Here is a 13,868-nt window from a genome sequence, read left to right on the forward strand (position 1 = left end):
GATGGAGGTGGGGCCTGGTGGGAGGTGATTGAGTAATAAAGGTAGTTTCTCATGAATAGTTTAACACCATCCCCCTTGATGTTGATCTCATGATACTGAGTGAATTCTCATGAGATTTATTTGCTCAAAAGTGTGTAACACCTCCCCCCTCTCTTCTTCCTGTAGAGGCTGCAGAACTGCATAAGTGAAACTTTATACCCACTGACTAACAACTCCCTGCTTCCATTCCATTTAATCACTGGCAATAACCATTCTACTCTTTGCTTCTGTGAGTGTTACTGTTTTATGTTTCTCACATGAATGTAATCGTGTAGTATATGACCTTCTGTAACTGGTTCATTTTGCCTAATGTCCTCAAAGTTCATCCAAGTTATCACATATTGCAGAATATCCTTCTTTTTAAAGACTGAATTATATTCCATTGTATGTCTATACAATATTTTCTTTATCCATTTATCCCTCAGCAGACATGAGGTTGTTTTTACAGCTAGCTATTATGAACAGTGCTGCAATGAACGTGCAAATGCAAATGTCTCTTCAAGATAATGATTTCAATTCTTTTATATATGTACCCAGAAGTGGGATTGCTGGGTCATATGAGAGTTCTGTATTTAATTTTTGAGGAATCTTTATAGTACCTTTTATACTGGCTGTACCTTTTTGTATTCTACCAGCAGTGTACCATGTTCAAATATCTCCACATTCTTGCAGACACTTTCTTTGTTAAATGATAGCTATTCTACAGGTGTAAGGTGTAGGAGAAGAGTGGAGTTGTGCTTTTGATTTGCATTTCTCCAATATGTGATGTTGCAAATCTTTTTATTGACCTGTTGTTCATTTGTGTGTCTTCTTTGGAGAAATTTCTATTCAGGTATGTAGCCTAATTGTTTTTTCAAATTTACTTTTTTTTTTTTTTTTTGAGTCAGTCTCATTCTGTCCCCCAGGCTGGAGTGCAGTTGTGTGATCTCAGCTCACTGCAATCTCTGCCTCCCAGGTTCCAGTGATTCTCCAGCCTCAGCCTCCAGAGTATCTGGGATTACAAGTGCCTCCACCACACCTGGCTAATTTTTGTATTTTTAGTAGAGCTGGGATTTCACCATGTTGGCCTGGCTGGTCTCAAACTCCTGACCTCAGGTGATCCAATTTGTCTTGGCCTCCCAAAGTGCTGGGATTACAGGTATCAGCCACCCACTGACATATATAAAATTGTATTTTTATCATGTACACTCTAATGTTTTGAAATACATATATACGTGGAATAGTTAAATTTAGCTAATTAACAAATGCATTATCTTACATAGTTACTTTTGTAGTGGAAACACTTAACATCTACTCTCTCAGCATATTTCAAAAATACAACATATTGTGGTTAAGAATAGTCACCCTGCTGCACAATAAATCTCTGCAATTTTTTCCTCCTAATTGTAATTATGTATGCTTTGACCAATATCTCCTCATGTGGGAGATCAGTCAGAGTGGTGGAAGAAGCTATAGAGAAGGAAGCAGGCCTTTTGAAAGGTGAGAAGGCTCTGAAAAACTTCAGGGGAGAATAAGCTGAAGATGGCTGTTCTCTTACCCTGAGGCAGAGCGCAAGAAATAGGTATAACGAAGTATAGGGGAATTTATCTAAATAGGCTTGTCTACCCATGTTGTCCAGAAACTGACCTTTGACCATCCGTACACGTGACTGTTCCCAGTAAGGGGGAACAATAATGTTAATTACACACAGATTGTGTTGGCTCCAGGCTTTCGGCATTATGTCTGTACTAAATAAAAGTGAGCAGCTCCAGCTTATTGGGACTGCTACTCACTCTTTGGCAGTCCCCTAGCCACTCTTTCACCGCGTACCTGTGTCTGAGTACTCCTTTCATCCGTTCGTAGGCCAGGGTCTGCAGGATGAACCCAGCATCCTCAACGCCACTCTTCTCCCAACCACCTGGCTTCTGGTAGCCACCATTCTACTCACTAATAATTAATTAATTTTTATTTCAATAGCTTTTGGGGTAGATGTTGTTTTTCGTTACATAGGTGAATTCTATGATAAATGTTGATATTTTAGTGCATCCTTACCTGAGTAATGTACATTGTACCCAATATGTAGTCTTTTATCCCTCAGTCCCCTTCCATCTTTCCCCTTCTGAGCCTCCTAAATCAATCACATCAATCTGTATGTCTTTGTATCTTCATGGCTTAGCTCCCAGTGATAAGTGAGAACATACAGTATTTGGTTTTCCATTCCTGAGTTACTTCACTTAGAATAACGTCCTCCAGTTCCATCCAAGTTGCTGCAAAATTTTTAATCGTTATTATTTTTTTGCTATTGAGTTGTAGGATTTCCTTGTGTGCTTTAGAAATTAACCCCTTTTCATATATAAATGATTTATGATATTTTATTTTATTCTGCATGTTTCTTTTTTGCCCCATTTACTGTCTCTGTTCTGTTCCATTGGTCTATATTTCTGTCTTTATGCTGGTACCATATTGTATTAATTACTATAGCTTTAGAATACATTTTGTAATTAGGAAATATGAGGCAGCTTTATTCTTTCTCAATGCTTTTTTGGCTATTTGATGTCCTTCGTGGTTCCATATGCATTTTAGAATTGTTTGTTATATTTTTGTAAAAATACTATTGGGCTTTTGATAGGTATTGTATCAAATCTTTACATATATTTGGATAGTATGGACATTTAATATTAATAAGTCCTTCAATTAATTAACACAGAATGTCTTTCTAATTATTTATGGCTTCTTTAATTTCTTTCCTCAGTGTCTTGAAGTATTTCATGCACAAGTCTTTCACCTTCTTAAATTTATTTTTGTGTTTTATTCTTTATGATTTTAGTGTAAATGGAATTGCTTGCCTAATGTCTTTTCAAATAGTACTTGGTTAATTCATAGAAATATAAGTAATATCTTATAATTATTTTGTATCCTGCAACTTTACAGAATGTGTTTATTCAATTCTAACAGGTGTGTGTGTGTGTGTGTGCATGCATCATCTTTAGGGTTTTCTATATACAAAATCATGCCATCTGCAAGTAGAGGCAATTTTACTTCTTTCTTTCAAGTTTGAATGTCTTTTATTTCTTTTTCTTGGTTAATTGCTCTGGCATAAAATGGCAGGACTATGTTGAATAGAAGTGATGAGAGTGGCCATTCTTCCTTTGTTCCTGAAAGCTTTCAGTTTTTCACTGTTGAATTTAATGCTAGCTGTGGGCTTTTTAAATATGCACTTCATTTTGCTGAGGCAATTTTTATCTATTCCTAGCTTGTTGAAAGTTTTTTTCACAAAACGTTGGATTTTAACAAATGCTATTTAACATCTGCATATATGATCATGTAGATTTTGTCCTTTTTTTGTTAATGTGTTACATTACACTTGGTGATATTTGTTAAACTTAGCATTTCAGGTATAAATCCCCCGTGAATATAGTGTAGTATCCTTTTTATATGCTATTAAATTCAGTTTACTAGTATTGTTTGAGGATTTTTTCTTCTGTCTTCATCAGATATATTGGTTTGTAGTTTTCTTCCTTTTGGTGTCTTTGTCTGGCTTTGGTATCAGAATAATGCTGGCGTCATAAAATTAGTTTGAAGATGTTCTCTTCTCTTCAATTTTTGGCAAGAGATTGGAATGGATTGCCATTAATATTTTCTTTAGCTATTTAGTAACATGCACCAGTAAAGCCATCTGGTCCTACGTTTTTTGTTGAGAGGTATTTGATTATTAATTCAATATTTTTACTGGTTGTAAATCTCTTTATGTTTTCTATATTTTCTGTGTTTTATGTCTCCAGGAATTTATTTTTTCTTTCTTATCTAATTTTTGATGTATAATTTCTCATAGTAATCTCTTATGATTGTTTTATTTTTCTAGCATCAATTAAATGTCGCCACATTCAGCTCTTATTTTGTTTGTTTGAGTCTTTTCTCTTTTGCTTAGTCTAGTTTAAAGTTTGTCAATTTTGCCTATCTTTCAAAAAGATCAACACTTAGTTGTGTTGATATTTTTTCTAATGGTTTTTTTTCCATATTCTTTATTTTATTTATTTCTTCTCTAATCTTTTTTTTCTTCTGCTAACTTTGGCCTTAGTTTGTTTTTCTTTTGATAATTTTGTGAGGTGTAAAATAGGTTGTTAGTTTATGATAATTCTTTACTTTTTACTAGCATAATTATGTGATATTTATCAGTGTGTATTGAGAGCAAATAATGCCAGATGCTGCTAGTGACCATAAATTAGAGAAATAACCTCTGTTTTTTGAATATGGAAATGAAATTTACCCTACAAATGTAGATATTTATTACTGAACACTTCCTCTTACTACTGTTCTTGCTGCATCTCACATTTTAGAATGTTTTGTTTTTGATTCTCTTCGTATCTAAATATTTTCTAATTTCCCTTTTGATTTCTTTGACAATTTAATTATTGAAAAGTTTGTTAGTATCCATATTTTTAAAATTTTCTGCTTTTCTTTTTGATACTAATTTCCAGTTTTATTCCATTGTAGTTAGAAAAGATAATTGGTATGATTTTAATTTTAAATTTATCAAGACCTGTTGCATGATGTAACATGTGGTCTATCTTAGAAAATGTTCCATTTCTATTTGAAAAGAATATACATTCTGTTTTTATTGAGTGAAGTATTCTCTCTCTATGTGTCTGTTAAGTTCAATTAGTCTATAATGTTGTTGAAGTCCTCTCTTTCCTCATTGATTTTCTCTCTAGTCATTCTATTTATAATTGAAAGTGAGATATTATGAAGTCAGCCTACTATGGAGGGCTAACTGTAATACACTATTTTATATAAGAGACTGGAGCATCCTTGGATTTTGGTATCCACAGGGAGTCCTAGAACCATTGTTCACAGATACCAAGAGATGACTGTATTGTATTTCTCTATATTTCTCTCTTCAGTTCTGTCTATGTTTGCTTTATAGCTTTTGGGTCTTTGAGATTGGGTGAATATATTGGGCTGTATATTCCTGGTGAATTAACTTAAAAAATCATTTTATAATGTCCTTTTTGCAACTTGAGACGGTTTTTTACTTAAACTCTTTTTCTTTCTTTGACGAATAGTTAGGTTGCAAATTTTCCAAACTTTTATGCTTTGCTTCCCCTTTAAATATAACTTTCAACTTTAGGTCATTTCTTTGCTCTCATATCTGAGCATTGCATGTTAGAAGCAGCCAACCTATATCTTTAATGCTTTACTGCTTAGAAATTTCTTCCATCAGATGTTCTAAGTCATCACTCTTTTTTTTTGGAGATGAAGTCTCACTCTGTGGCCCAGGCTGGAGTGCAGTGGCGCGATCTCAGCTCACTACAAGCTCTGCCTCCCAGGTTCACACCGTTCTGCTGCCTCAGCCTCCCGAGTAGCTGGGACTACAGGTGCCCACCACAATGCCTGGCTAATTTTTTTGTATTTTTAGTAGAGATGGGGTTTCACTGTGTTAGCCAGGATGGTCTCGATCTCCTGACCTTGTGATCCACCCACCTCGGCCTCCCAAAGTGTTGGGATTACAGGCGTGAGCCACCGTGCCCGGCCAAGTCATCACTCTTTAGTTCAAACTTCCACAGATCCCCTAGGGTATGAACACAATGCAGCCAAGTACTCTGCTAAGGCATAACAAGAGTGACTTTTCTCCAGCTCCCAATAACTGTCATTTCCATTTGAGACCTTGTCAGCATGAACTTCATTGTCCATGTCACGATCTGCATTTTGGTCATAATCATTTATCCAGTTTCCAAGAAGTTTCAAACTTTCCTTCATCTTCTTATCTTCTTCTGAGTCCTCCAAACTCTTGTAAGCTCTGCTCATTACCTAGTTCCAAAGTCAAGTCCACATTTTCAGGTATCCTTATAGCAATGTCCCACTTCTTGGTAACAACTTTCTGTGTTAGGCCATTCTGGCATTCTTATACAAGAATGCGTGAGACTGGCTAATTTATCAAGTAAAGAGGTTTAATTGGCTCATGATTCTGCAAGCTGTACAAGCATGGCACTGGCATTCTCTCCGATTCTGAGGAGACCTCAAGGAGCTTTTACTCCTGGCAGAAGTTAAAGCAGGAGCAGGCACATCACATGTTGAGAGAAAGAGGGAGGCAAGGTGCCACACACTTTTTAAGCAATCAGATCTCCTGAGAACTCATTCACAATTGCAAGGACAGCACCAAGCAATGAAGGATCAACCCCCATGACCCAAACACCTCCCAACAAGCCCTACCTCCAACACTGGATATTACATTTCAGCATGAGATTTGAACAGGACAAATACTCAAACCATATCAGCCTCCAAGTCTTCATGGCCTGGTATTGTATAGGAGAAAGCTTTCTTCATTCAACCCAAGCAGAGCGTCTGTGGGCCTCTTAAATTCTGATTCTTTTTTAAACTGCTGTCTTTTTCTTAGGAACTTCCAGAATCTAGAGTATGTAGGGTCTCATGAGCACTTTTAGATAGTGGACAGAGAAGCCCGTCACTTGGTCAACTCTCAGAAAATTTTGAATATTTCACATGCTATCCAATTTTTTGCCTTCCCAAGGAGAATTTGAAAACTGAGGTGTTTTCTTTTTTTGTTTGTTTGTTTGTTTTTCTTTTCTTTTTTACCTCCTCACTCTGCATAGATCTGGGAGCAGGGAGGAGCTGTAGCAAGTGCTCATGTGCTAATTTAAGCCACCATTTTTGTGTTCTTTGTAGCCCATTGGAAGCAAGCATATGCCTAGCCCCAAGATAGGCAAAACAATGACCAGCTGCTGGAGCTGGACACAGAAAAGATGAAATGTTAGGTTTGTGGTCGAAATACTTCCCTCCCCATAGAGAAGCTGGAGTTAAGTTTTTGTTTCTAATTTTTTTTAACTTGGTCACTCTGCCCTAAGCTATAGGCCAGGAGCTATGGGAATGCTTACACACTAGTTCAAGCTGCCTTCTTTGTTTTCTGTAGCCTCCAAAGGTCTGGTATATGCTGGGTCCTGCCAACACTTCAAGATAGGTGATATAGAAGACAGTTGCAAGGGTAGTACCTGAAAAGTTACAATTTTGGATGCGCAGTCTCACTCTGTCTCTCCACAGGGATAAGCTGGAGATGCGGTTTTCTTACATTCAGTCTATGTTGAGCCAGGGAATAGAGCTATTGCAAGTGTTCATATGCACTTGCAAACTTCTAGTTCCTCTTGAATGCATGGTATTATAATGAGGAGAGGAACAGCAAAGAGGTGTCTCCAATTTTCTTAAAAGTGTCAATGTAGCTAATATTGCACTTTCCTGGGGTTCAATGGCCTGTCAACTAGTTTCTGGATTTTCCACTAATGGAATTGATCGGTGTATTATTGTTGAATAAAATATTGTTGAAAGAAAAAAGGGTCCAGTCCTTCCTATTAGGCTATCTTGCTGATAACTCATATTGGCTTTTTTATTACTTATTTATTTTATACCTGTTAAAAGAGTGCATTTATACTTCAGATATAGCATTTACATAATACTCTTATTCATGATTTAAAGAAAAATATGAATGAAATAAAATGGTTAAATTATCCTTAACTTTTAGAGTCTAACTCTTCAGGGTTACTTTTAAACTCATATTTTCACTGTATTTTCTTATCCTCTGTGCTGTCAAGAGAGTTGGAAATGCTTATTTCAGGCACGGTGGGAAGCCCCTTTATTGGCTCAATGGATTTCTTGCAAACTGCTAAAATTTCATTGCTGACCCTTTCTTGATTTGATTAGCTTGTGCCAATAGACATTTTCAGACAACAATGAGACGTCACAGTTCTTCCACAGGTAGTTATTAAATGGGTCTGCAAGCTTAAATGTCCAGTGATAGAAATTGTCCAGTCATGTAATCAGAAAAGCCATCAAGTGCACACAAGCTCAGGCAATGATAACGATATCATGACTGATTCCTAGACAGTATCTGTTGCACTGTGTCATCAAATGTTAGACTGATCCTAGTCTCAGAGATGACAAAAAATTAAAAGAAAAAAATCGTGTCTTGGAATTGAGGAAATGTAGTTTACTTTCTTCATACCATTATTTCCCTGAACCTACTGTATTTCAAAATGATTTTTGACTGGCTTCTTTAATTATTTATTTTAGGCACTGTCAGGATAACTCCTACTGATTCTCGATGGGTTGGAGCTTGGTGGCTTAATTTCCTTGTGTCTGGACTATTCTCCATTATTTCTTCCATACCATTCTTTTTCTTGCCCCAAACTCCAAATAAACCACAAAAAGAAAGAAAAGCTTCACTATCTTTGCATGTGCTGGAAACAAATGATGAAAAGAATCAAACAGCTAATTTGACCAATCAAGGAAAAAATATGACCAAAAATGTGACTGGTAAGTATTTTACATTCATTGTCATTTTGAAGTTGTTAATCTCAATGAAAAGGAAGAATGAGTATTCCAAAATAATAAAGCATACCCAATTCATCTGGAGTTGGCTTTCTTTTGCACTAAATTTAGATAAATTATTTTTCTAAAACTCCTATTAAAGTTAACATATATGTCCTGAGCACGTAACAAGTGGAAGAGAATTAGGTTTGTACTTTTTAGCAGGGAGAAACCAATAAAAGTTTACAAACATCCATTTTTTATGAGCCAAATAGTAAATATTAATTTTAATATTATATGGTCTAAACTGGGAGAGTTCAAATAATTATAATATTTCATTCCTTTATTTATTCAACAAGTAGTACCAGGAACTGTACTATGCCCTGGTAATAAAACATTACCTCTATTTTTCAAGAACCTAGTGGGTGATACTGAGAAATATATAGACAATAGCAATATAGTGCCTTAAGTATTATGGTGAAATTAAACTTAACTATTCTCAGGTGTAGAGATGGATTAAGGAGAAGGAAGTCGGGAGAATTTTCTCCCTACATAATTAGAGTAATATTTCTTTTGGTATCTATCTATCTATCTTATCTAAATATTCAAAATAAACTGGAAGCAAGGGTGGTAGTTAACATAATTAGAGTAAGTAATGTAAATTAGGATGCATCAGCATTTGATAATGCCTCCTCTTTTGAATATAAGCCCTGGGACTAATGGAGAACCATTGAGAGTCAATAAACAAAGAGAATGACTTGGTAGTAGCCAGAGCAAGATATGTGAATCACTGAGGTGTTAACAGCAGTTTTCAGATTAGGGAGAAATGGTGAAATAGCCAAAGCAATGCAACACCTAAACCTTTGGCATCTTTCTCAAGTTTTCTTTAAAGCAAGATGACAAATTATCCAGTGTAGCCTACGTTCTTCCTTTCATCAGGTCTTTTACTTATTACTTTATTGCTATTTTCTCCTTTCTATCACACTAACCCAAGAGCAGTGGTGTTCTGGTACTCTTTATATTGGCTCATAGCAGAGGACTGTTAAGTTTCAGCTACATTGGTAGGCTGAAATTGTTCATGGCAAGAGAATTACCATGATTTATTACCATGGAAATTGGGATATACTACAAGTAGAAGTTTGTTTTCCCAAGAATCAGATGTTAAACATTTATGTTTTTAAAATTTAACATTCACACTAAAAGTACTATACCAATAATTTTCATTTTGTATATGATGTTTCTACTCTACCAAATCAAATCTTTAAAAAATATTAGGTTGTCTAAACCTATAATGAGCAGGGTTGACTGTGATCCAAAAAGAACAGACAGGATAATGAAGTTGTAAAAATAGGACAATTGTAGACATAATCTATATTATGAACAGTTTTTGTAGGTGTGACCCTAATAAAGAGGATCTTAAGTATGTATCTATTAGGAATGGATAAAATAAGACTATATAGTCAGAAAAAATATTGAATTTATTCCATATGCTCTTGAATAGAACTAAAACTGATTAGAATGAAAAGATGATTTCAGTTCATTACAAAAACAGTGTGTAAACAATGAGAACTTTTCAAAAGTGGAGCAAATTGCTTCCTGAGGTACTCAGTTTAATGCCACTTAAGTTGTTTATTGATCCACTTATTAATGATATATAGTAGATCATGACTGTACAGAAGTTTACACAGGATGACATTGAATTTCTCATCCTCAAAAATGCAATGCTTGTGTGAATGTATATACTCCATTTCTGTTGAAGAAAGGCCACAACTCACTTATAATACTTACAAATCAGGGACGGTTCTTCATGACTGGGGAGACCTGTGGAGAGAAACGTGGCACTTTTGCCCAAGAATTTTAAATGTTGTTTATTCCCACTATACCTTTTCTTATCTCTTCTTTTTTTCTTTTCTGTGTCTTTTCTCTAACTCCCTTTACTCCTTATTTTAAGCAGATGCAACTGTTTTGTAGCTGACATTAGATGGATGTCTTAGTTCTGACCATATCTAATGAAAATCTTTAGAGATTTAAATAGAGAAAAATATTTCAAAGGCCGTATCATCCATCTCTCAGTAACCATATCTTGGCTCTGTTTTGATGAACTCTGATACTTCCTACTGTTTTTCTAAGTAGTTCCTTCTACTTTTAACTCCTATTACAGCTAGTTGACCTGGTGATCACAGATCCAAATGACATAATTTCTACCATGAACAGAAGTTATAAATTTGTTACCACAGCTGTTTGTAGGGATAGGTAGTTGTATTATTACTATTATAATACTACTTGGGACACAACATTATCCCCTGGCAGCTTTCCTTGTATCTTAAGACAGAGAGTTAATAATATTGCCAAATTTACTGAGAAAGTATGTTATGGTAGAAAAGCTGTATACTAGAGAAACAAGAGGTCTGAGTCCTCATACTAAATTAATCTTTAAGAATTTTGAACCTCAATGCTCTTATTTCTGTGAGTTTTGAATTATGTTGTCTTTACATTTCCATTTAATAGTTATATTTTTAATATAATACTTATATCATTAAGTACTAATAAATAAGAAACATCATATGTCTTACTCACTTTTTGTTTGTTTTTGAGATGGAGTCTTGTTGCTTTATTGCCTAGGCTGGAGTGCAGTGTCACCGTCTCAGCTCACTGCAACCTTCGCTTCCCTAGTTCAAGCAATTCTCCTGCCTCAGCCTCCTGAGTAGCTAAGATTACAGGTGTGTGCCATCATGCTGGCCAATTTTTGGATTTTTAGTAGAGATGGAGTTTCACTGTGTTGGCCAGGCTGGTCTCGAACTCCTGACCCCAGGTGATCCATCTGCCTCAGCCTCCCAAAGTGCTAGGATTACAGGAGTGAGCCACTGTGCCCGGCCTTCACTTTTGTTTTCTGAACAATTAGCATATTGTCTCATACCCAGTTGAAAACCTAACATTTGTTGAATGAATGAATAAGTGAATTAATATGTTTGCAATAGTATTGTAAAGTACCCAGGATAACCAAATATTAAGTGAAGAAAGCAAGTTACAAAACAGCACTTACGTATGACCCTATTTGAGGGTAAAATAAACTAAACTAATAAATATTAATATTCATATGGAAAATATTGAAAGAATATATCTAAAAACTGTGAACAGCCTGTGGTATTGCAGGCTATTCTCACTCTTTGTGTTGTGTGTTTATAGAATTTTAAATCTTACATGACTTACGTTCACAAATTTTAGATATAAATGTATATTTAAGTTGCATTCAAATATTTTCTTTATTTTTACAATTTTATAGGTTTTTTCCAGTCTTTTAAAAGCATCCTTACTAATCCCCTGTATGTTATATTTGTGCTTTTGACGTTGTTACAAGTAAGCAGCTATATTGGTGCTTTTACTTATGTCTTCAAATATGTAGAGCAACAGTATGGTCAGCCTTCATCTAAGGCTAACATCTTATTGGGTAAGACATATTTTTTACTTGTGTGCTTAATAAGTGAAATACTACTAAATACTGTATTCCAAGTGACATTTTATTGTGAAAGTGATTTTGTATTTTAGTAATACAAGATAAGTATAATTTTCTTGTATTCTTTCTCAAATGTTATTAAACGTATAAAACTGTGATGTCACTACTGCTCTGCATTTGAAGTTGCATCTTATTTTAGATGAGTTCCTGAAGAAAATGTTACAAATAAATGGAAAATTTAGAGGTAGTATCTGTATAATTGGATCTTATAATTTAGTGCTGAGATCCTGAGACAAACCCTTTTGTAATTATAATCATTATAATTCTATAATTTATGGACTTTGAAATCAAGACTCAGTTACTTACAAAAATATGACACTAATAGTTCCAAAAAGAGTATCAATTTAAATACATCAAAATATGCATAATTCAAAACAAATATATTTTACACAGTATTTTTTTGCTACAATATCTATTTTCAACGACATATTTAGATGTGCTTATTAAGGAAAGTTTCCTTGTATTATTCTTCCCACAACTCTAGTATTGTAGACACATTATAGAAATTCAATAAATATATGATGAATTAAACAACTTATCATGTGGTATGTAACTAGGTCATAAGCAAACAAGAAAATGAATGTACTGAAGCAGGAGACCAAGCTTCCAGATAATCTCTTTGTTGATCTTAAGATAAAAGTTTAAAATCTAAAGATAATGTTTTGACTCCCAGTAACCTAGCCTGAGCTTTTTCCTAGAGAAGACTTCATCTTTAATAACTCCTACTAGACAAAGATATGGAAAAGTTATAGGAGGGATTAAACATTATTAATCCTGTATGTAGACCTATATGTCAATTCAGGTTCTATATGTTTTTTAATAAATGACAAAGATATATTAATTTTTATGTTGTTAAGCTCTGGGTAGATTTAGTGTGAGTTACTGAGGGTTAGAACTCTATCTGAGGGAGGCAAAAGGCTCTAGATGAAGTTCCATAGGCAGAAAGATGGTGTTTTGTTGTTGTCGATTTCCCGAAAAACAAAATTGCATCATAGAAATTATCTGCTCCAGCAAACAAATATCCTCAGCCACACTGCCTTTTGCTATTGAGGAAACCAAACTGTCATCACTGGCAGGAACAAATTACATGGATCCCCTACCACCATGCTGCTATGTCATTCTTCTTTTTAAAAAGTAATAAGATTGGCATTCTACTATAAAGACACATACACACATATGTTTATTGCAGCACTATTTACAATAGCAAAGACTTGGAACCAACCCAAATGACCACCAATGATAGACTGGATAAAGAAAATGTGGCACATATATACCATGGAATACTATGCAGCCATAAAAAAGAATGAGTTTGTGTCCTTTGCAGGGACATGGATGAAGCTGGAAACCATTATTCTCAGGAAACTAACACAGGAACAGAAAAACCAAACACTGCATGTTCTCACTCATAAGCGAGAGTTGAACAATGAGAACACATGGACACAGGGAGGGAAACATTACACACCGGAGCCTGTTGGGGGGTGCGGGGCAAGGGGAGGAAGAGCATTAGGACAAATACCTAATGCATCCAGGGGTTAAAACCTAGATGACAGGTTGATAGGTGCAGCAAAACACCATGGCACATGTATATGTATGTAACAGACATGCACATTCTGCACATGTATCCCAGAACTTAAAGTAAAATTTTAAAAAGAAGCAATAATATTGAATAAATTTGATTGACATACACTGTGTTTCATCTATAAAGACATATAAGAAAACTCATATGTGATTACAACTTTTTTTCTTTTTATTCTAGGAGTCATAACCATACCTATTTTTGCAAGTGGAATGTTTTTAGGAGGATATATCATTAAAAAATTCAAATTGAACACCGTTGGAATTGCCAAATTCTCATTTTTTACTGCTGTAATGTCATTGTCCTTTTACCTATCATATTTTTTCATAATCTGTGAAAATAAATCAGTTGCCGGCCTAACCATGACCTATGATGGGTTTGTATATATCACTATATCAATTGCATAATATGTTAATCATCTAATTAAGGGTCTCTGTATAAGTAATA

General features: G+C 34.9%; 1 protein-coding gene across 1 annotated transcript in view; it reads left to right on the forward strand.

Annotated features, from left to right (window-relative positions):
- Nucleotides 1–13,868, forward strand: part of SLCO1B1 (solute carrier organic anion transporter family member 1B1) — a 100,809-nt gene that overhangs the window by 53,402 nt on the left and 33,539 nt on the right. The window contains exons 8-10 of the mRNA XM_054442349.2: nucleotides 8,095–8,337; nucleotides 11,615–11,779; nucleotides 13,602–13,797. Of these exons, the coding sequence (XP_054298324.1) occupies nucleotides 8,095–8,337; nucleotides 11,615–11,779; nucleotides 13,602–13,797 (604 nt within the window). The remainder of the gene's footprint in view (nucleotides 1–8,094; nucleotides 8,338–11,614; nucleotides 11,780–13,601; nucleotides 13,798–13,868) is intronic.

This window comes from Pongo pygmaeus, chromosome 10, assembly GCF_028885625.2.
Source record: "Pongo pygmaeus isolate AG05252 chromosome 10, NHGRI_mPonPyg2-v2.0_pri, whole genome shotgun sequence".
NCBI classification, from domain to species: Eukaryota; Metazoa; Chordata; class Mammalia; order Primates; family Hominidae; genus Pongo; species Pongo pygmaeus.